Source organism: Saccoglossus kowalevskii, chromosome 3, assembly GCF_978046115.1.
Source record: "Saccoglossus kowalevskii chromosome 3, keSacKowa6.1, whole genome shotgun sequence".
NCBI lineage: Eukaryota > Metazoa > Hemichordata > Enteropneusta > Harrimaniidae > Saccoglossus > Saccoglossus kowalevskii.
Genome location: NC_140643.1, coordinates 42,880,201 through 42,902,437, shown reverse-complemented (window position 1 = coordinate 42,902,437; position 22,237 = coordinate 42,880,201). Strand labels below are relative to the sequence as shown.

At 34.8% G+C, this 22,237-nt stretch overlaps 1 protein-coding gene across 2 annotated transcripts in view; it reads right to left on the bottom strand.

Annotated features, from left to right (window-relative positions):
* LOC100371336 (constitutive coactivator of PPAR-gamma-like protein 1 homolog) overlaps nucleotides 1–22,005 on the bottom strand; it is a 69,465-nt gene extending 47,460 nt beyond the window's left edge. For both annotated transcript variants that reach the window (XM_085497242.1, XM_085497243.1), the window contains exon 1: nucleotides 21,254–22,005. In XM_085497242.1, the coding sequence (XP_085353368.1) occupies nucleotides 21,254–21,674 (421 nt within the window). In that variant the 5' untranslated portion in view covers nucleotides 21,675–22,005. The remainder of the gene's footprint in view (nucleotides 1–21,253) is intronic.
* Between the last annotated feature and the right edge of the window lie 232 nt (nucleotides 22,006–22,237).

Here is a 22,237-nt window from a genome sequence, read left to right as displayed (position 1 = left end):
TGGTGAAAATGTGCGATTTCAATGCATTTTCGGCCTTAAAGCGGCCGCCATTTGGCTATCGTTAATGGGATCATGAAACAAATGCACATACATATTTGTGACATGATGTACCTTGTGTGTGTGAAGTTTGAACTTGATCAATCCAGACATGTCTCGGATACGGATCCAGAACTGAATTCTTTAAAACAAAATGGCCGCCAGTCGGCCATTTCGAACTTGATCCGGAAAAAAAAATGACGTGCATCAAGGTCCTATTATGTTTAATGTATGTACCAAATTTGAACGAAATCCGTCCATGCATAACTGAGATCTGGGTCCGGAATGGTGAAAATGTGCGATTTTGATGCATTTTCGGCCTTAAAATGGCCGCTATTCGGCTATCGTTAATCGAATTATGCATGTGCATAAGTCCCATATAATGTGTGATGTATGAGTGAAGTTTGAACATAATCGGTCCATGCATGTTCGAGATACAGGTGATCACGGACGGACGGACGGACGGACGGACGGACGGACGCACACAGGGCAAAACATAAGTCCCCGTTTTCGAACTCCGTCCGAACGGGGACTAAAAATAGGCACTAACATGAACTGTAGTTTAAGGAAGTGAAATTAAACAAGATAACAAAAGAAAATTACTGTTTATCAGGTGATTGATGGTGTACTTTTTAATAGCTTTTTTATATACAGGAAATATGATTTGGTTATTATGTACTATTAATACAACTTTAAAAATATAATATGCAATGTTGATTACTAAATTTAGGAAATCTGCATTATGGAAATAAATGTCAGTTTCATTCATTGTTTGTGTTGGGAAAAACTATTTGTGAAACTCTGGTAAACTATGAAAATTTTATTTTATTTTCCATGGCAAGTTGCTATAGATTATAAATTTGTTCTACCAATGCAAGGTGCAATGTACTAATTGTCTTGAATTGTCACAAGTAATATTTGAGAAAATAAATTTGATCTGAAACATTGTTGTTAAATATCAATCTTGATTTGTACCAAAATAAAAATTATCTAAATATTTTATTCACCATAAGTTACCTACCCTAGTTTGATGTTCAATGTTACAAGAAATACACTGTACTATTTGGCCTAACCAAATTCTCGGCCAACAATCTGACACAGAAAATGTAAATATTAATATCATTCATAAATTCGAAAACAAATAGTTATGAGTTTATTGACAATGAAAGAATTTTATTTAACTTTACTGAGGTCACTCCAGCGTTTTCATTTAGGTACATAAAGACCAACTTTTATGAAAATTATATGATATTGAACAATTCTCATTTACAATTAAACAAGCCATGCATGGCACAGTCCCCGTTAGTTATAAAATTTAAGATATATAGTTTGTTTATAGTAATATAGCTGGAATATAACCATGTCAGGAATATGATTTTTCAACATTAAAATGATTGACATTTGTATCTGATTGTCAAACAAGTACTTGTCCATATTGAGAGATATTGCTCTGGAACAGCATTCAAAATCAGCCATTTTGAATACATGTATATATATAACATGATGTATAACTAATATATAAAATTTGAATATAATCAGTCAAAGCATTTAAGAGATATGTCTCTAGAAGCCCAATCATTAAAACAAAATGGCCACCAGTCAACCATTTTGAATCCAATCTGAAAAATAAAATGACATGCATCAGGAACCTGTAATGTCTAATGTAAGTTATACGTATGAACAAAATCCATCCATAAATGCAAGAAATGCTTGATATTTGAGGATATTTTTAGCACAAAAATAGCCACCATTTGGCCACTTTGAAAAGGATCGTCAAACGAATATATTCGTATATCTATGACATGATGTATAATGAATATTAAAAATTTGAACAGAATCAGTCAAAACAAGTCATACATATGGGTCTGGAAACTCATTCATTAAAACAAAATGGCCGCCAGACAGCCATTTTGAATCTGATCTGACAAATAAAATGATGTGCATCAGGAACCTGTAATGTCTAATGTATGTAACCAAGTTTGAATGAAATCCATCCATAAATGCCAGAAATGCTTGATATTTGATGATTTTTTAGCACAAAAATGACCATTTAGCCATTTTGAATAGGATCGTCAAACCAATATATCTGTCTACCTATGACATGATGTATAATGAATATTTAAAATTTGAACATAATCGGTCAAAACAAGTCGAAGATATGGCTCTAGAAGCCCATTCATTAAAACAAAATGGCCGCCAGACAGACATTTTGAATCTAATCTGAAAAACTAAATTATTTGCATCAACGTCCCATAATGTTTAATGTATACACTAAGTTTGAACAAAATCCATCTGTAAACAGCCGAAAAATGCTTGATTTTGATGATTTTTAGCACAAACATGGCCGCCATTCGGCCATCTTGAATCAGATCGAGCAAACAAATTGACGTGCATATGTATAATATCATGTATGATGTATGTGTGAAGTTGGATTGTGATTGGTCCAGGCATTTTTAAGATACAGGTCCGGACGACGCACAGACGCACGCACAGACACACAGAGGTCAAAACATAAGTCCCCGTTTTCTGACTGCGCCCAAACGGGGACTAACAAGTATGTAGATACACTACATGTATTGGTAAATATATTTGTGCTGGTTTCCATCAAATAACAAGTATGTAGATACACTACATGTATTGGTAAATATATTTGTGTTGGTTTCCATCAAATAACAAGTATGTAGATACACTACGTGTATTGGTCAATATATTTGTGTTGGCTTCCATCAAATAACAAGTATGTAGATACACTACATGTATTGGTAAATATATTTGTGTTCGTTTCCATCAAATAACAAGTATGTAGATACACTACGTGTATTGGTAAATATATTTGTGTTGGTTTCCATCAAATAACAAGTATGTAGATACACTACATGTATTGGTAAATATATTTGTGTTGGTTTCCATCAAATAACAAGTATGTAGATACACTAAGTGTATTGGTAAATATATTTGTGTTGGCTTCCATCAAATAACAAGTATGTAGATACACTACATGTATTGGTAAATATATTTGTGTTGGTTTCCATCAAATAACAAGTATGTAGATACACTACATGTATTGGTAAATATATTTGTGTTGGTTTCCATCAAATAACAAGTAAGTAGATACACTACGTGTATTGGTAAATATATTTGTGTTGGTTTCCATCAAATAACAAGTAAGTAGATACACTACGTGTATTGGTAAATATATTTGTGTTGGTTTCCATCAAATAACAAGTATGTAGATACACTAAGTGTATTGGTAAATATATTTGTGTTGGTTTCCATCAAATAACAAGTATGTAGATACACTACATGTATTGGTAAATATATTTGTGTTGGTTTCCATCAAATAACAAGTATGTAGATACACTACATGTATTGGTAAATATATTTGTGTTGGTTTCCATCAAATAACAAGTATGTAGATACACTACATGTATTGGTAAATATATTTGTGTTGGTTTTCATCAAATAACAAGTATGTAGATACACTAAGTGTATTGGTAAATATATTTGTGTTGGCTTCCATCAAATAACAAGTATGTAGATACACTACATGTATTGGTAAATATATTTGTGTTGGTTTCCATCAAATAACAAGTATGTAGATACACTACATGTATTGGTAAATATATTTGTGTTGGTTTTCATCAAATAACAAGTATGTAGATACACTAAGTGTATTGGTAAATATATTTGTGTTGGCTTCCATCAAATAACAAGTATGTAGATACACTACATGTATTGGTAAATATATTTGTGTTGGTTTCCATCAAATAACAAGTATGTAGATACACTACATGTATTGGTAAATGTATTTGTGTTGGTTTCCATCAAATAACAAGTATGTAGATACACTACGTGTATTGGTAAATATATTTGTGTTGGTTTCCATCAAATAACAAGTATGTAGATACACTAAGTGTATTGGTAAATATATTTGTGTTGGTTTCCATCAAATAACAAGTATGTAGATACACTACATGTATTGGTAAATATATTTGTGTTGGTTTCCATCAAATAACAAGTATGTAGATACACTAAGTGTATTGGTAAATATATTTGTGTTGGTTTCCATCAAATAACAAGTATGTAGATACACTACATGTATTGGTAAATATATTTGTGTTGGTTTCCATCAAATAACAAGTATGTAGATATAGTATGTGTATTGGTAAATATATTTGTGTTGGCTTCCATCAAATAACAAGTATGTAGATACACTACGTGTATTGGTAAATATATTTGTGTTGGTTTCCATCAAATAACAAGTATGTAGATACACTACGTGTATTGATAAATATATTTGTGTTGGTTTCCATCAAATAACAAGTATGTAGATACACTACGTGTATTGGTAAATATATTTGTGTTGGTTTCCATCAAATAACAAGTATGTAGATACACTACATGTATTGGTAAATATATTTGTGTTGGTTTCCATCAAATAACAAGTATGTAGATACACTAAGTGTATTGGTAAATATATTTATGTTGGCTTCCATCAAATAACAAGTATGTAGACAAGCCGGTAGGCTGGTTGGCGATCCGCTCCGCTCAAAAATAAGCACCATGTTTTTGGCTGTTTCCATGGTGTGACATAAACGTGAAGCTAACGTCGGTTTATAACCAATACGAAGTTCGCAAACACCATTCAGTTTTTGGAAGTCACTTAGTTTATTACTAGGACCACAATCACTCTCCTAGTCGAGTGACTGTGCTAGGACGTATTCTGCTGTTACATTTATTATTTCCAACAGTTTTGCGATAGCATTTTCTAGAATGAAGCGTTTCCTGTAAATGCTGGAAAGCGAAATAATGAAATAACGAGATGGTAAATATTTACCTAAAGTACAGTGTGTTGACCTTCATAAAAATATACTTCATAATGCAAAACACTAGTCACAGTGAGTAATTTAAATATACGACTCCTAATCGAAAAATGTGACAACAGTCCAGAATTTCAGACGGATATTAAGAAACCTAAGAGCATATCAAAAGCATTTACTCTAAAATATAAAAAAGAACTGCAGTCAAAAGTCAAGAATGCCAGCAAATAAAGAACTCTGTCCCACAATCCTTTGTGCGCGTTATTACGGACACGCACAACAAACTGTACCACGCTTGTCAAATCTGGGTCAAATATACAGTACGCTACTATCTTGCCACAGATTGTTTAGTAGTGGAGTGTTCGGTGACCATTGAATTAGCCCGTGATTCATATTTTATGTGTATTAATTTATTCATCAATTTTCGTGACTGACAGTACTGCCCAAATTTTAGTCAAAAACCGCAACTGGTGAAACGGAAGAGCATCGCCAGGCGATGGACGCAGGGCTCTTTGGCAATGACCGCATAGAGGTCAAAATACGCGTTCTATTTTTACGCGTTAAATTTGGCTCTTCCGTTTCGCCCCCTCCGGAATGTTCTACTTTTGCAGCCTAATAGCAGGTTTTTCGAAAAACGTCTAAAAAACACAAGAATTAGTAGAAATGTTCCTGTTTTGGGCGGATTATTGATAGAGAATAATGTCTTTATTACAAAAATGCTGAAAAACCGTGAGTTGTTGCCTTAGTTATTTTTTTATTGGCGAAAAACTGCGAACTCGGCAAATTTGGTTGCACAACTTCCCTTTATCATATACACCCAGCGACACCGATGCCAGCTGACTGTTTACAAAACTGGTAGGAGGTAATACATTTGGGGCGAAAGTATTCAAAAATCAGTTTTTGGATGTTGCAATGGCAGTGGTGGGCCAGGATTTTTTTCCAATTAGTGACGGCACGACCTACCTGTGAAGTATGAACAAAACCAGCCGAGCCGTTGCTGGTGAAAAGTTACCCCAACTTTGGGGTCAAATTTCTTGGTAATGAAAACAGATATCAAAAATTCAAATGGTAACTTTGTGCCCACACTCAAGCTGAGTAGAATGAGCTATGTTTGAAGTGTTTTATCCCAAATTTGTAGGAGGAGATACATTTGGCGCGAAGCTATCCAAAAATCATTTTTTTGGCTGTTGCTATGGCAACGGCGGGGCAAAAAATTTTTTCAGATTTTTCCTTATAACTAAGGTTAAGGTGTGACCTACCAGCCAAGTTTGAACGAAATCGGCCAAGCCAAAAAAATCACAGAAGAAATAATACGTGAACACTGGAACACTGGAAATGTACACACACAGACACACACACACACAAAACGACAAAAGTGATTATAAGGGCAATCCTAGCGAAGCGGATCGCCAATACACTACGTGTATTGGTAAATATATTTGTGTTGGTTTCCATCAAATAACAAGTATGTAGATACACTACGTGTATTGGTAAATATATTTGTGTTGGTTTCCATCAAATAACAAGTATGTAGATACACTAAGTGTATTGGTAAATATATTTGTGTTGGTTTCCATCAAATAACAAGTATGTAGATACACTAAGTGTATTGGTAAATATATTTGTGTTGGTTTCCATCAAATAACAAGTATGTAGATACACTAAGTGTATTGGTAAATATATTTGTGTTGGTTTCCATCAAATAACAAGTATGTAGATACACTACGTGTATTGGTAAATATATTTGTGTTGGTTTCCATCAAATAATAAGTATGTAGATACACTAAGTGTATTGGTAAATATATTTGTGTTGGTTTCCATCAAATAACAAGTATGTAGATACACTAAGTGTATTGGTAAATATATTTGTGTTGGTTTCCATCAAATAACAAGTATGTAGATACACTACATGTATTGGTAAATATATTTGTGTTGGTTTCCATCAAATAACAAGTATGTAGATACACTACATGTATTGGTAAATATATTTGTGTTGGTTTCCATCAAATAACAAGTATGTAGATACACTACGTGTATTGGTAAATATATTTGTGTTGGTTTCCATCAAATAACAAGTATGTAGATACACTACATGTATTGGTAAATATATTTGTGTTGGGTTCCATCAAATAACAAGTATGTAGATACACTACATGTATTGATAAATATATTTGTGTTGGTTTCCATCAAATAACAAGTATGTAGATACACTACGTGTATTGGTAAATATATTTGTGTTGGTTTCCATCAAATAACAAGTATGTAGATACACTACATGTATTGGTAAATGTATTTGTGTTGGTTTCCATCAAATAACAAGTATGTAGATACACTACGTGTATTGGTAAATATATTTGTGTTGGTTTCCATCAAATAACAAGTATGTAGATACACTAAGTGTATTGGTAAATATATTTGTGTTGGTTTCCATCAAATAACAAGTATGTAGATACACTACATGTATTGGTAAATATATTTGTGTTGGTTTCCATCAAATAACAAGTATGTAGATACACTAAGTGTATTGGTAAATATATTTGTGTTGGTTTCCATCAAATAACAAGTATGTAGATACACTACATGTATTGGTAAATATATTTGTGTTGGTTTCCATCAAATAACAAGTATGTAGATATAGTATGTGTATTGGTAAATATATTTGTGTTGGCTTCCATCAAATAACAAGTATGTAGATACACTACGTGTATTGGTAAATATATTTGTGTTGGTTTCCATCAAATAACAAGTATGTAGATACACTACGTGTATTGATAAATATATTTGTGTTGGTTTCCATCAAATAACAAGTATGTAGATACACTACGTGTATTGGTAAATATATTTGTGTTGGTTTCCATCAAATAACAAGTATGTAGATACACTACATGTATTGGTAAATATATTTGTGTTGGTTTCCATCAAATAACAAGTATGTAGATACACTAAGTGTATTGGTAAATATATTTATGTTGGCTTCCATCAAATAACAAGTATGTAGACAAGCCGGTAGGCTGGTTGGCGATCCGCTCCGCTCAAAAATAAGCACCATGTTTTTGGCTGTTTCCATGGTGTGACATAAACGTGAAGCTAACGTCGGTTTATAACCAATACGAAGTTCGCAAACACCATTCAGTTTTTGGAAGTCACTTAGTTTATTACTAGGACCACAATCACTCTCCTAGTCGAGTGACTGTGCTAGGACGTATTCTGCTGTTACATTTATTATTTCCAACAGTTTTGCGATAGCATTTTCTAGAATGAAGCGTTTCCTGTAAATGCTGGAAAGCGAAATAATGAAATAACGAGATGGTAAATATTTACCTAAAGTACAGTGTGTTGACCTTCATAAAAATATACTTCATAATGCAAAACACTAGTCACAGTGAGTAATTTAAATATACGACTCCTAATCGAAAAATGTGACAACAGTCCAGAATTTCAGACGGATATTAAGAAACCTAAGAGCATATCAAAAGCATTTACTCTAAAATATAAAAAAGAACTGCAGTCAAAAGTCAAGAATGCCAGCAAATAAAGAACTCTGTCCCACAATCCTTTGTGCGCGTTATTACGGACACGCACAACAAACTGTACCACGCTTGTCAAATCTGGGTCAAATATACAGTACGCTACTATCTTGCCACAGATTGTTTAGTAGTGGAGTGTTCGGTGACCATTGAATTAGCCCGTGATTCATATTTTATGTGTATTAATTTATTCATCAATTTTCGTGACTGACAGTACTGCCCAAATTTTAGTCAAAAACCGCAACTGGTGAAACGGAAGAGCATCGCCAGGCGATGGACGCAGGGCTCTTTGGCAATGACCGCATAGAGGTCAAAATACGCGTTCTATTTTTACGCGTTAAATTTGGCTCTTCCGTTTCGCCCCCTCCGGAATGTTCTACTTTTGCAGCCTAATAGCAGGTTTTTCGAAAAACGTCTAAAAAACACAAGAATTAGTAGAAATGTTCCTGTTTTGGGCGGATTATTGATAGAGAATAATGTCTTTATTACAAAAATGCTGAAAAACCGTGAGTTGTTGCCTTAGTTATTTTTTTATTGGCGAAAAACTGCGAACTCGGCAAATTTGGTTGCACAACTTCCCTTTATCATATACACCCAGCGACACCGATGCCAGCTGACTGTTTACAAAACTGGTAGGAGGTAATACATTTGGGGCGAAAGTATTCAAAAATCAGTTTTTGGATGTTGCAATGGCAGTGGTGGGCCAGGATTTTTTTCCAATTAGTGACGGCACGACCTACCTGTGAAGTATGAACAAAACCAGCCGAGCCGTTGCTGGTGAAAAGTTACCCCAACTTTGGGGTCAAATTTCTTGGTAATGAAAACAGATATCAAAAATTCAAATGGTAACTTTGTGCCCACACTCAAGCTGAGTAGAATGAGCTATGTTTGAAGTGTTTTATCCCAAATTTGTAGGAGGAGATACATTTGGCGCGAAGCTATCCAAAAATCATTTTTTTGGCTGTTGCTATGGCAACGGCGGGGCAAAAAATTTTTTCAGATTTTTCCTTATAACTAAGGTTAAGGTGTGACCTACCAGCCAAGTTTGAACGAAATCGGCCAAGCCAAAAAAATCACAGAAGAAATAATACGTGAACACTGGAACACTGGAAATGTACACACACAGACACACACACACACAAAACGACAAAAGTGATTATAAGGGCAATCCTAGCGAAGCGGATCGCCAATACACTACGTGTATTGGTAAATATATTTGTGTTGGTTTCCATCAAATAACAAGTATGTAGATACACTACGTGTATTGGTAAATATATTTGTGTTGGTTTCCATCAAATAACAAGTATGTAGATACACTAAGTGTATTGGTAAATATATTTGTGTTGGTTTCCATCAAATAACAAGTATGTAGATACACTAAGTGTATTGGTAAATATATTTGTGTTGGTTTCCATCAAATAACAAGTATGTAGATACACTAAGTGTATTGGTAAATATATTTGTGTTGGTTTCCATCAAATAACAAGTATGTAGATACACTACGTGTATTGGTAAATATATTTGTGTTGGTTTCCATCAAATAATAAGTATGTAGATACACTAAGTGTATTGGTAAATATATTTGTGTTGGTTTCCATCAAATAACAAGTATGTAGATACACTAAGTGTATTGGTAAATATATTTGTGTTGGTTTCCATCAAATAACAAGTATGTAGATACACTACATGTATTGGTAAATATATTTGTGTTGGTTTCCATCAAATAACAAGTATGTAGATACACTACATGTATTGGTAAATATATTTGTGTTGGTTTCCATCAAATAACAAGTATGTAGATACACTACGTGTATTGGTAAATATATTTGTGTTGGTTTCCATCAAATAACAAGTATGTAGATACACTACATGTATTGGTAAATATATTTGTGTTGGGTTCCATCAAATAACAAGTATGTAGATACACTACATGTATTGATAAATATATTTGTGTTGGTTTCCATCAAATAACAAGTATGTAGATACACTACGTGTATTGGTAAATATATTTGTGTTGGTTTCCATCAAATAACAAGTATGTAGATACACTACATGTATTGGTAAATATATTTGTGTTGGTTTCCATCAAATAACAAGTATGTAGATACACTACATGTATTGGTAAATATATTTGTGTTGGTTTCCATCAAATAACAAGTATGTAGATACACTACATATATTGGTAAATATATTTGTGTTGGTTTCCATCAAATAACAAGTATGTAGATACACTACGTGTATTGGTAAATATATTTGTGTTGGTTTCCATCACATAACAAGTATGTAGATACACTACATGTATTGGTAAATATATTTGTGTTGGCTTCCATCAAATAACAAGTATGTAGATACACTACATGTATTGGTAAATATATTTGTGTTGGTTTCCATCAAATAACAAGTATGTAGATACACTACATGTATTGGTAAATATATTTGTGTTGGTTTCCATCAAATAACAAGTATGTAGATACACTAAGTGTATTGGTAAATATATTTGTGTTGGTTTCCATCAAATAACAAGTATGTAGATATACTACATGTATTGGTAAATCTATTTGTGTTGGCTTCCATCAAATAACACGCATTGATTCTCAGAAGTTTATGAACAAGGACAGCAGCCATGCGTCTCAGTTTCATTTCTTGTTGAGCATATTCACAATACAAGACTTTTTATATGAAACACACTTTTAGGCCTACTGGTATGTGCACACCACCAAAAACAGCACAAGCAAATTTGTTTGTTTTCACTTTTTTTAGCCACTGCACAGCACCCTCTGTTAGTGCATTCATGATGCCTGCAAAACTGTTATTTTAGCAAAGAAAAGAAGCTCTCATTTTTGAGAATCAGTTTGACCAGATATACAATTTGTGAGTGCTTACATCATTTTGATTGAATGACCAGACACATGTTTATTGATTAATGGCAATGCATTTTTAGTCATGTTAGTTGTCTGCAAGATGCTACAATCACCAAGCACCTATTCCACATTGGTAAACAAGTTATAAATTTATCTGCCACATAAATAACCAGTCACAAATGAGGGTGTAAACAAAGGCAGTTGTGAATGTGAATAAGAAGCAGATTTAGTAATTCTAAACTGATAAGCAAAAAAATTCAAACAAAGCTAAAACCAGTGTTCTCCCCAGACTTCATGTCAAGCATCACGGCCAATTTGCATAACAATGCATCTAATTTGCATAATTTTTATTTGCATAATAATCAGTTTTTCCCAACAAATATTGTCAATCTACAATTAATTAAAGACGAGATATTTTTATATCTGATAAATTTTATATCATTTTACTGCATTGTATTTTTTGTTTGAAATGGAACATGATAAAAAGGAAAAAAAAATTGAAAAACTTGTGTTCTAGCCAGTCAGTGAATATACTGTTATCCATGGATGTAACTGGTTCATCATTGTGTATAAGTTTTAGTGCCCATGTCACTGTCTGTTCATATAAACGTCGGGGAAAACATTTGTTGGTTAAATATATAAAGTCGGCAAGATATCGAAATATGTTGAAATTAATAAATCAATAATTAAAAAAAAATTCTACAATGGCAGTTCGGCGATTTTTCATTGCAATATACCTTGTGAGTACAACGCTACGATCACCGTAACATTGTCAGCTGACGGCATTGCGTTGGACGGGTATTCACCGCTGCTATTGCGATCATCGGTATCTGACTTTTTGGTGTGAAATACACAAATTGTTTATTAAAACGATTCATTGATGATTATCATAAGCATTACATCTAAATTGCCAACGAGATGTTGTTTTTAAACATCGCGGAAAATCATGCATTCTGCGCCGCCATCTTTGTTACCTCGATCAGAACCCCTGATAGCCCAGCATGCATCGGTCACAATGTTGCAACGTGCATTATGTCGCCTTAGGGCGGCGTTTTTCTGTACTAAGGTACCCTATGAATGGGGTATTTCCAGAGGTCAGAGTTTGTTTTGTCTCATCCCGTCTCGTCTGCTGTTGAATTATTCATACTTTTCTTTCCAATGCGACTTAATTTCACTTGTTCTTTTTTTAATTTTGGAGTAAATAATGTCACTAGCGATTGAGTGATAACAAATCAGAGTGCAGCAAATCGGGGTTGATCTTCCTGAAGTACGCCGTGACATATTTTGTCACATTGTTGCCGTTGCGTGCAATGGGCAAATTATTGCTATTCTAGTTATTTTTTTTTTGATTTGGAGGCTCTGCACCTTTGAAAGACTTCGCAACATATTGCAGACTTCCGTTTTTATCACTGTCTTTGTATGGCTAACAAAAGCGGGATTACCTAAATCGATCAATACATGTTATTGTTTTAAATACCTGCAAGACGAGACTGACACTTGTAAACAAAAATATAAGCATCACGGCTGAGTGACCAAGCGTCACGGACAAAGGGCAAGCATCACGACCGAGTGTCCAAGCGTCACGGTACCGTGTCGCTTCAGAGGCCTGGGGAGAACACTGTAAAACTCTTGTGTGCTGAGAATATTGGAGGCATCTGAACAAGAAGCAGCAAGCTATCCTTTAAAATTAATCACAAGTTTAAGACTAAAGTTTTAAACAAGAAGGCTGTTGACCAATATTGATGCTTTAAGTGCTTAACATGGAAGCAATATGATTTACATTATTGATGTTTTTAATACTAACAAATATGATTGCACATTTATGATTATTACAGATGACCTATGCAACAAGTTTCACATACATCTTGTGAAATGGTTGAGAAAATTGCCTAAGTTCATGCAAAATAGGTATTTAATATGTACAAATTTTAACCAAAAACTGATCAGGTCTGCACATTCTCCCAGAGCATCAAGTTTCATTGTAATATGAAGAATGGTTCTTGAGGTCAGCCAAACAGACATACAAACATGTACAAGGTTATAATACAGAATTATGGGCTTCAAACAGGAGCCAAAAACAGGGTAAGCCTTATTGTTGAATTTCAAGCTAGTTACATAGAAATGTCCCAGTTACAGATTTAATAGGTTATGTATAAGATGCATACATTACACCATGCACTGTTTGTCAAATCTAAACGAATTTCATTTCTTTTTTGTAGTTGTTCAACTCTTGAGTGAATTATCAAGACAAAAAAAAATGTTATTCAAGAAGTTTTTGTCTCACAATGACAGTTCACTTTAACAGATTCAACACAATATGCACTAATTGAATAATTTTCTTTTTGACGTTAATTTACATACACTACTAGAAATAACTGCTCTTTTGAAAAAATAGCAATACAAATAATTATCATACACTTAAAGGAGCTTTTAGTCATGTCTGACCCTCTAGCAAGACCATGAAATGAAACCTCAACTTGGCATCTCTAAGGGTATTATTAATGATCCTTCGAACCATTAATGTACTTTGCAAGAAAGTAGATAAACTTGCCTGCCACCACTGCCCACAACTGCTCTAAGAGACTCAATATGCTACTATACACAAGGCAACATTTGGCAACACATTCAACATTTGAAGTTAGACTGGGGAGTATCCTGTCATGTTGACTAAAGCCCTGTAAGTAAAACTGCAGAATTAAAATTAAGTAAAATTACATCACGGACAAAAAATGTGATGTATCACATTATATTATTATAATCTCATTCTTAAAGTCGTATACATTACACCAGCGTAATTAAGATTACTGTTTCTTACAAGGGGCATAAATATGGTGCCAATATACGATGTCTTGTATGTACTTTTCCATGTTTTCAACGATATCATCTCGGTTTTTGGCCATGTTAAATGTTGTACATCAATATAAAAGTATTCAAACCACAGCAGATAATCTTGAGTTTAACAACTAGGTATAGTTACATATAACCTAAACTGCATAAATATCTGACGTGTATTATATTATTTTAAAATAAGCTAAATGTAAATACAGTTGATCATAGCATTCAAATGCAGTTTAAGACGCTAATTTACTTATAAAACCAGCTGGTGACTGAGTGATGCCATACAAGCAAAGTATCATGTTTAGATATAAGTATATAGTACTAGTCACAACGAGAGCTGGTAACCCCCCCCCCCCCAATACTATTTTTAGGATATTTTGAATTCCTTTAACATCAAGTTATGATGTTCACACATGTTTACCTACATAAAGGAACACAAAAAACAAATGTGAACAAGTCATGGCAGTCGCATAAACATACTCAAATCACTCTATTCCATCAACGCCGGCTTTGAATGAGTTTTATCTCGTGAACTGGGTTACAAAGTTTGCCGTGTAAGGGCATATACCCAACAACGCCAGCTTTGAATGAGTTTTATCTTGTGAACTGGGTTACAAAGTTTGCTGTGTAAGGGCATTTACCCAACAACGCCAGCTTTGAATGAGTTTTATCTCGTGAACTGGGTTACAAAGTTTGCTGTGTAAGGGCATTTACCCAACAACGCCAGCTTTGAATGAGTTTTATCTTGTGAACTGGGTTACAAAGTTTGCTGTGTAAGGGCATTTACCCATCAACGCCAGCTTTGAATGAGTTTTATCTCGTAAACTGGGTTACAAAGTTTGCTGTGTAAGGGCATTTACCCATCAACGCCAGCTTTGAATGAGTTTTATATCGTGAACTGGGTTACAAAGTTTGCTGTGTAAGGGCATATACCCATCAACGCCAGCTTTGAATGAGTTTTATCTCGTGAACTGGGTTACAAAGTTTGCTGTGTAAGGGCATATACCCATCAACGCCAGCTTTGAATGAGTTTTATCTCGTGAACTGGGTTACAAAGTTTGCTGTGTAAGGGCATATACCCAACAACGCCAGCTTTGAATGAGTTTTATCTCGTGAACTGGGTTACAAAGTTTGCTGTGTAAGGGCATATACCCAACAACGCCAGCTTTGAATGAGTTTTATCTCGTGAACTGGGTTACAAAGTTTGCTGTGTAAGGGCATATACCCATCAACGCCAGCTTTGAATGAGTTTTATCTCGTGAACTGGGTTACAAAGTTTGCTGTGTAAGGGCATATACCCAACAACGCCAGCTTTGAATGAGTTTTATCTCGTGAACTGGGTTACAAAGTTTGCTGTGTAAGGGCATTTACCCAACAACGCCAGCTTAGAATGGTACAACCATTCACACATGCTGATCAATATGAAACCAGCAAGTAGACAATGATCACAGTAGGAAATTTATTTTCACAAAAAAACAATATTTTCAAGAAGTCAATGAAAATTGCAAAATTGTGTACATTAAAAATGTTACCAAGTCACATGTCTTTTGTGATAATTGAATAGTTTACAGTACAACAGATTCATAATTTAATTTGATACATGTATCGTTTATTTGTTTGGCAACCAGATCTAGTTTTCAGACAGAAAGGACCAGTGCATCCTCTAAACCTATTTAGAGTGTTGTGCACACAGACTTTCTGTGATAACTACTTATACTCATTCCTTGCAGCATCATTAACTCGAAAGGAAATCGCAAATTGAATAAACTACCGTGAAAAAATATCTATCGATAATTATAGATGATGAATTGTAATTTGGTAACAGAATATTTTATAAACAAATCAGGTGTGAGAACAAAGGAAATCGGGAACACAAGATTTCTGACCGTACTAAGCAAGTTACTTACAGTCGCATATACAATGTTGATTTTATTGATACCTCCTCTCACCGACAATCAACAAGCTGATCAAATTTTGATCTGACTTGGGGATTCTGTTTTAATTCAAAATGCCCATAAAATTACTCGTTAGAGGAACACTGGTAAGGTTTAAAATGCACATTTTACAAAATTATACAAAATAAAATAACCAATGCAAAGTTTTTGGATTACAACATTTCTATTAACCATTGTCATGTTTTCTTGATGTCAGATTACCAGACCGATTAGTATAGTCTGATCTAGACTCCATACCATCTAAAAGACAAATTACACATTTTGACAAAACTGGTTGATAGTCACTAAAGTGTGCTCACTTTGGTACCATTACATATAAAATTATTTTTGAAAAATGCTCTTTCATAGTAGTATAGACCAATATGCACAACAGCAGCATCATCATCATGATAGAATATTACAAAAAACATTTGTTGACTCATGCACACCTGTCAGAGATGAGCAGTTTGTGCTGTATTCTAATTTTGCAGGATTGAGCAATGTAAATAGAAAACGATTTTCATACTTAAACTTACTAAATTATACGTCATATTTTTTACATAATTCTACAATTTTAGGATTTGTATCAATAAAATAAGACTTTTATCCCATATCCCAGAGTAAAATTTTGAATATAATCTCACCATAGAAACCAGTAACAAATCCTGAGGAACACACAGTAATGAAAATAGTATTAACATGACATTTAATCTGGCTTGTACCTTAAGCAAAGGCAAAAGATTGTCATGCCTTCTTGAAGCTAACCTGCCATAACCAACCAATTATTTGAATCTACACAACTTGCATTGTATGTACCCTGTAACCACATCAGTTATGATGTAAATAAACAAATTTACCAAGACCTACTATGGTAAGTAAAATTGAAATACTAATATGAAAAGTAAGCATCATTTTCTGATTTATTACCAAATTATTGCAATTTGGCAACAAAAATAATTGTATGGCCATTTGAAAAAACATTTTGCACCTGGCAGTTTTTTTTTATTCTATAATCTCATTTAAACAGATTAATGCTCTTAAGGTAGCGAGAAGGGTTTTGTGACGTTTTTAAATAAAACATTCTCTGTCTGTTGTCTCGTTGAGAACAGTAATTTAGGTTATATATATCAAAAGACTAAGTATAGAGGTACAAATTCGCACAAACTGGACAGTCATTGTTTACATAATTATCACGTGACATCAAAAATGGCGAACCTTGTAAAAATGACTAAGTACGCGATTGCGAGAGCACACTGCGGAATTTCCTGGTGAAATTTACGTCATGCATTGTCCGTAATCAAGCCCATTGAAATGCGTCTCCGATAATCAAAAGAGCTATTATTCCGATTTCTATGCAGGTTTGTTTTTTTGTCCTTAAATTATTTCATACTTGGCACCTTTAACAGACTATTATTCTGTGACAAAGCATTTTCTTTAAAAACCCAGACATATTTCGCACCATCATTATCTTTTGAACGATAACTGCGAGTTTGAATGTCCTAGTCCGAACGCACTTGATTTGGCGGCGGTCCCAATGAGTCGTACTCGATCAAAACTTCAACTCGAGAAAAACGCGAAAAACAGTTTTGGTTAATAAAACACTGTAGATTTGCTGCATTATTATAAATATACACTAAAAATGGCCAAACATATTAACCACTGATATCATAGAACTCATAAAGAGTGTCAGATAATGAATAATTTCAAGCTCGAGCGTGAAAAATGAAGAAAACTGCTGGCATTTGAGTCCGTACTCAGGAACGTTCGGGTTTTCCATTGTTATGCAAACGAACAACGAAGGATAATCCTCTGACAAACATTACTGTCCCACTATACACGCTGACAGTTTACAAACAAGCTAATCTTTCAAGTGTCTCTGATAAGACATCTAATAAAACGGTTTTCATGGTGAAACAAAATGGCCGATGTTTGAAAAAAATTGCTGTGTCAGAGTGCGACACTGAGTGGCAGATTTTTCTTTGCCTCGTCTGTCAACGCTTTCTTTCTTTTCTTCCCCATTGCGTTAGAAAAAAAATGTATTAGTAAAATAGAATATTGACTTGGAAAATAAAACGATTTAAAAGAAAGTTGTGCAAAGTTACAGTACTCCTTTCGCACAACCTCCCGCCCGCTTCCGCTTTCCAATCACCTTTTTCTCTCGCTTTTGCGACCGCTTGTTGAATTCGACCGGACAATTTCCGCTTTGTTTTCGACCGCGCAAACCCTGAAATATCACCGCCCACCTGCTCGCTCGTGCGCATTTAAAATTCGGACTAACAGAATAATTTCCGAGGTTCACATTGTCTTATAATTGTCTTTCTGTTTTTTATAGATGTTGAACAGCTGACAAAAGTTCAAATACTTTTTGTTTTAACTATCTATAATTATATGCACGCAACCTGACCCTTTGACCTCGATTTGGCCTGGACTGAATATTTTATTTTAAACAATATTCTGACGTGAAATACAAAATGAATTTCAACACAAGTACGACATGGTTGTCTGAGGTTTCTTTCCCGATTGTTGAGTCTTCGCAATGTGTTTTGCATAACTATTGTTGTTTCCCCCGATGCTGAAGGACCGTAAATCTAAATGGCAGTTACATGCATGGGCTGAGTGAAAGAAAATATTTCTAAGCCTAAAATAAAACCTAATATTACACCTCTTTGTGTATTTGTTAATTTTACATATGTTTGTCATGACAGTATGTTTGTAAATATCTAGAAAAATCTCGTCTTTCGTTGATAATTTCGATTGTTTGTTTGGAATGTCGATCCCCGTTGGTTTCTCCATACTCAGGCTGAGTTTAGAAAGAGCGTCGATCAACACCGTGACAATCAGCCGAGAGAAGACAAACATTGACCGTAATTCATGGGGATCATGTCCGTAATTTGTGGGCTGAAACCCCAAATAATTAAACAAGTATTATTATTTTAATATATATTTTATTTTACATCGCAAAACTAAACCATGCAAAAACAGAGCTAGAGTTGTTCGCGGTGAAACAACCGCATTGAAGACAATGCAACTTCAACTAGCCATTTCTTACCTTGAAATAAAAAAAATAAAAATTCGAAGAGCATCGGGGAAAATATTAATAGTCATCCTTATCAATCGCTTGCTTTATTTTATTCGAATCTATGAAATTCACGATTTTTGTTTACAGTTGTTGGCAACTTCCGCGCTAAAAAGTTATGGCTATAACTAAATTTGACACGTTTTTCTTTTAAGCCCAATAAATTATTCATACATGTCAAACTCTGTTCGATTCTTTCAGGGCATATGGCCGTTTTTAGTCGAAAATATTTGTTGTGGGAACACTTTTATGGTACGTATACAGTATAGATCGAACTCGTTCAATGATCGTGACTTAATTTTAAAAATTCAATGTCAAATTTTACCAGACTTGGACCGATGTGGATTCGGTATCGTTATTTTTGGAATTATTCACTAACATTTCCTCGTTTCTCTGCTCTCTCAAAAGGAGTTACCTAGGCTTTTTTCACGTAACTGTCTCATTAAAAAAAATATTACATCTAGAACAAGCACCCAAAACACGTAACAAGAGGTCCCAGTTCAGTTGCTTTCACGATACAAGTGTAATACAACTATTAGATTTGAAGTGTCGTTCAGAATGTAATAATAGTTAATACTAGTTGTATGTTCACACTTTACTATCAAAACCACCATTTCGATCACCCATGTGCCAGTGATCAGTGTTTGGGCGAGCGGTCAATGTTTTCAGTGAGCGAGCCAGCGAGCAAAAAAAAAACGCGATTAAAATGCGGTCGGTTTCCGGTCGGACAAGACCGCGTGGTCGGAAATTAAGCGATAAGCGGTCGATGTAAAAGCGGAAGGTTGGGTGAAATGAGTACTGTATGACCATGTTTCTCGGTCGAAGTCTCGACTGACAATAATGCTGACAATGGACGTTAGATAAACACGCATTGTTTGCAACTGGAAGCTTATCACCCGTTATATCAGAATCGTCAACAACAGAGTATACAGATAAGATGTTATCATTTAAACCCTTTCAAAGATAAACATTATGCAAACATCCACGAAACGCCAGTTGTAGTCTTTTCTGCTAGTGTTTTAAAACACTAATTTGAGCAACGTTATTTCGCAATTTCGATCTTTTGTAAACCTGGGGTGATGTATCAAGGTCTAAAGTAACCGTTTTATCAATTTGTGAAAAATCAAGAAAAAAGTGAAAATTTCCCTTCTCGCTACCTTAAGGCTATGTTTGGTGAACTTTTGGTAATGATTAGATTCATTCAGTGATTCAGATTTCAGTATCAATCAAAGTTTTTTTTGTTTTGTTTTTTGCAAGTAGCACAACATAGTAGCATTATACATTATAATAGCATTATAACTTGCAGCTTCCCACAACCACATCAGGGTTATTTGGCAGCATGCCAAAAATTAGCAATTTGTCATAGCAAAGATGATTCAAATTTGAGTAGACAAAGACAAGGTGAATCATGCAATAACAGTATAGTCGTCACTTCAGCTACTACTACGCAACTGGGTGAAGAACGTTATCTAAAATACAAGTACAATTTCAGCCAAATAAAAAAAAGCCGATAAACTTTTTAAAATTTGTTCCTGAGATGATTTAACATTCACACTTAACTATTAGTTTTATAAAACATTACTTGCAATAATTTGCTGTTATAGCTGTATCCCAGAGTCAGTGGACAAAGGATTTCATGGAACAATGGAAGCCTGCACTGCACACTGATGCCAAACAATTTATATGGAGATGTCTGTACTGTTATGACATACTATGCTATACCAGCATCATTTCTCCACAGGTATGGTAAGAACACATTTTTTATTTGATAATATTGGATTTTGTTTTACCACCATAGTGAGCAATCTGGTAAGGCGCTTTGTCAAGTAAGAGAAACAAAGCCCCACCCCCTTGTGCACTGTAACACAACCACACATGTGGATAAGGTCTGTTTTTATTATGATGGAGTTTCGGATTTTAAAAGGTGCGAAAATCAATTCAAGCCTTTGTTCCAAATGCTTTGTTTTAGTTTACAGGCAAGAATGTTTTTATTGAGATACCGACGACATTAGCACATAACTGTTCAGTACAACATCCACGGTAAACAGCCAAACCTATTTTGATTGATACACGAGAACTATGACATCATCCGAATAGTACACAGACAGACATGCATGCAAAACACGTTAAGTCGATATCATAGTGAAAATAAACGCCTCACCTAATGCTACTGGCGGAACAAACCACATTCGCGGCGGCGGAGTATTTTTACTGTGAACATGTGAGAGAATTTGGTGCACAGTTTGCCTGCAGTTGTTCTGTTGTTTGATCCATTCCTGCATACGAGACTTCTCCAAACACCCGTTAAAGTACACCACGAGATGTATGTTTGAACTTCGGCAGGCTCGAGCTAAGTTGTCGATAAACTGGAACATGTAATTCCATTGGCCACCACATACCCAGTCAGAGAAACTCCCTCCATAGAGTCGGTGGAGGCAACTGTCGGCGTCGATTACTAAATAGAACGGATTTTCGCCTGTCTTGCTCCTCTTGCGACCTCGACCAATTTTCTGTAGATCAACAGGAACGCAAGCTTGAGGACAGTTGCGTTCAATGAACTCGATGAGGCCCTGTATTCCCATTATTGTCTTTTTGCACCAGTATGAACAGCCCAGTAACCCATGGAGGCTTGTAAAAGAACTATAGTGTCGTTATAACCCGGAATTTTCACTGAATTTCTGCATTTGTTGTGGAAAGCTCACATTCACAGCGCGCCATGTGCTTTGGAAAATGAACAAAAGCCCTTCACTGCGCATGTGCTGCGCAAAGGTTTATGGGTAATGGGGGAAAAGAAGCAGAAGTCGCACGAAATTAACTCCGAATTCCTGGTTCCGAATTGACCAAAATGTTGTAACAGGATGTAGAGCGACGTAGGCCATTAACAGCTCGGGACGGTAAATATAGTCTCCTCCCGCGTGATGTTAACCAGCCGGGGACATAGTGTGACGCATCAGTCCTCACTTTTAATGTTTTATAACTGAAAGAAATGATTAAGCGTTAGCAACGAAATACAGTATGACTCAGCAAGAACAAAAAAAAATATTCTTCTCGGAGAGATGATAATTAAGAAGTTCAGACCTCGTGAACGATAATGCTCTCGAGTCATCATTAATCATTTTGGATCAAAGGTCCAAATATAGTAGAT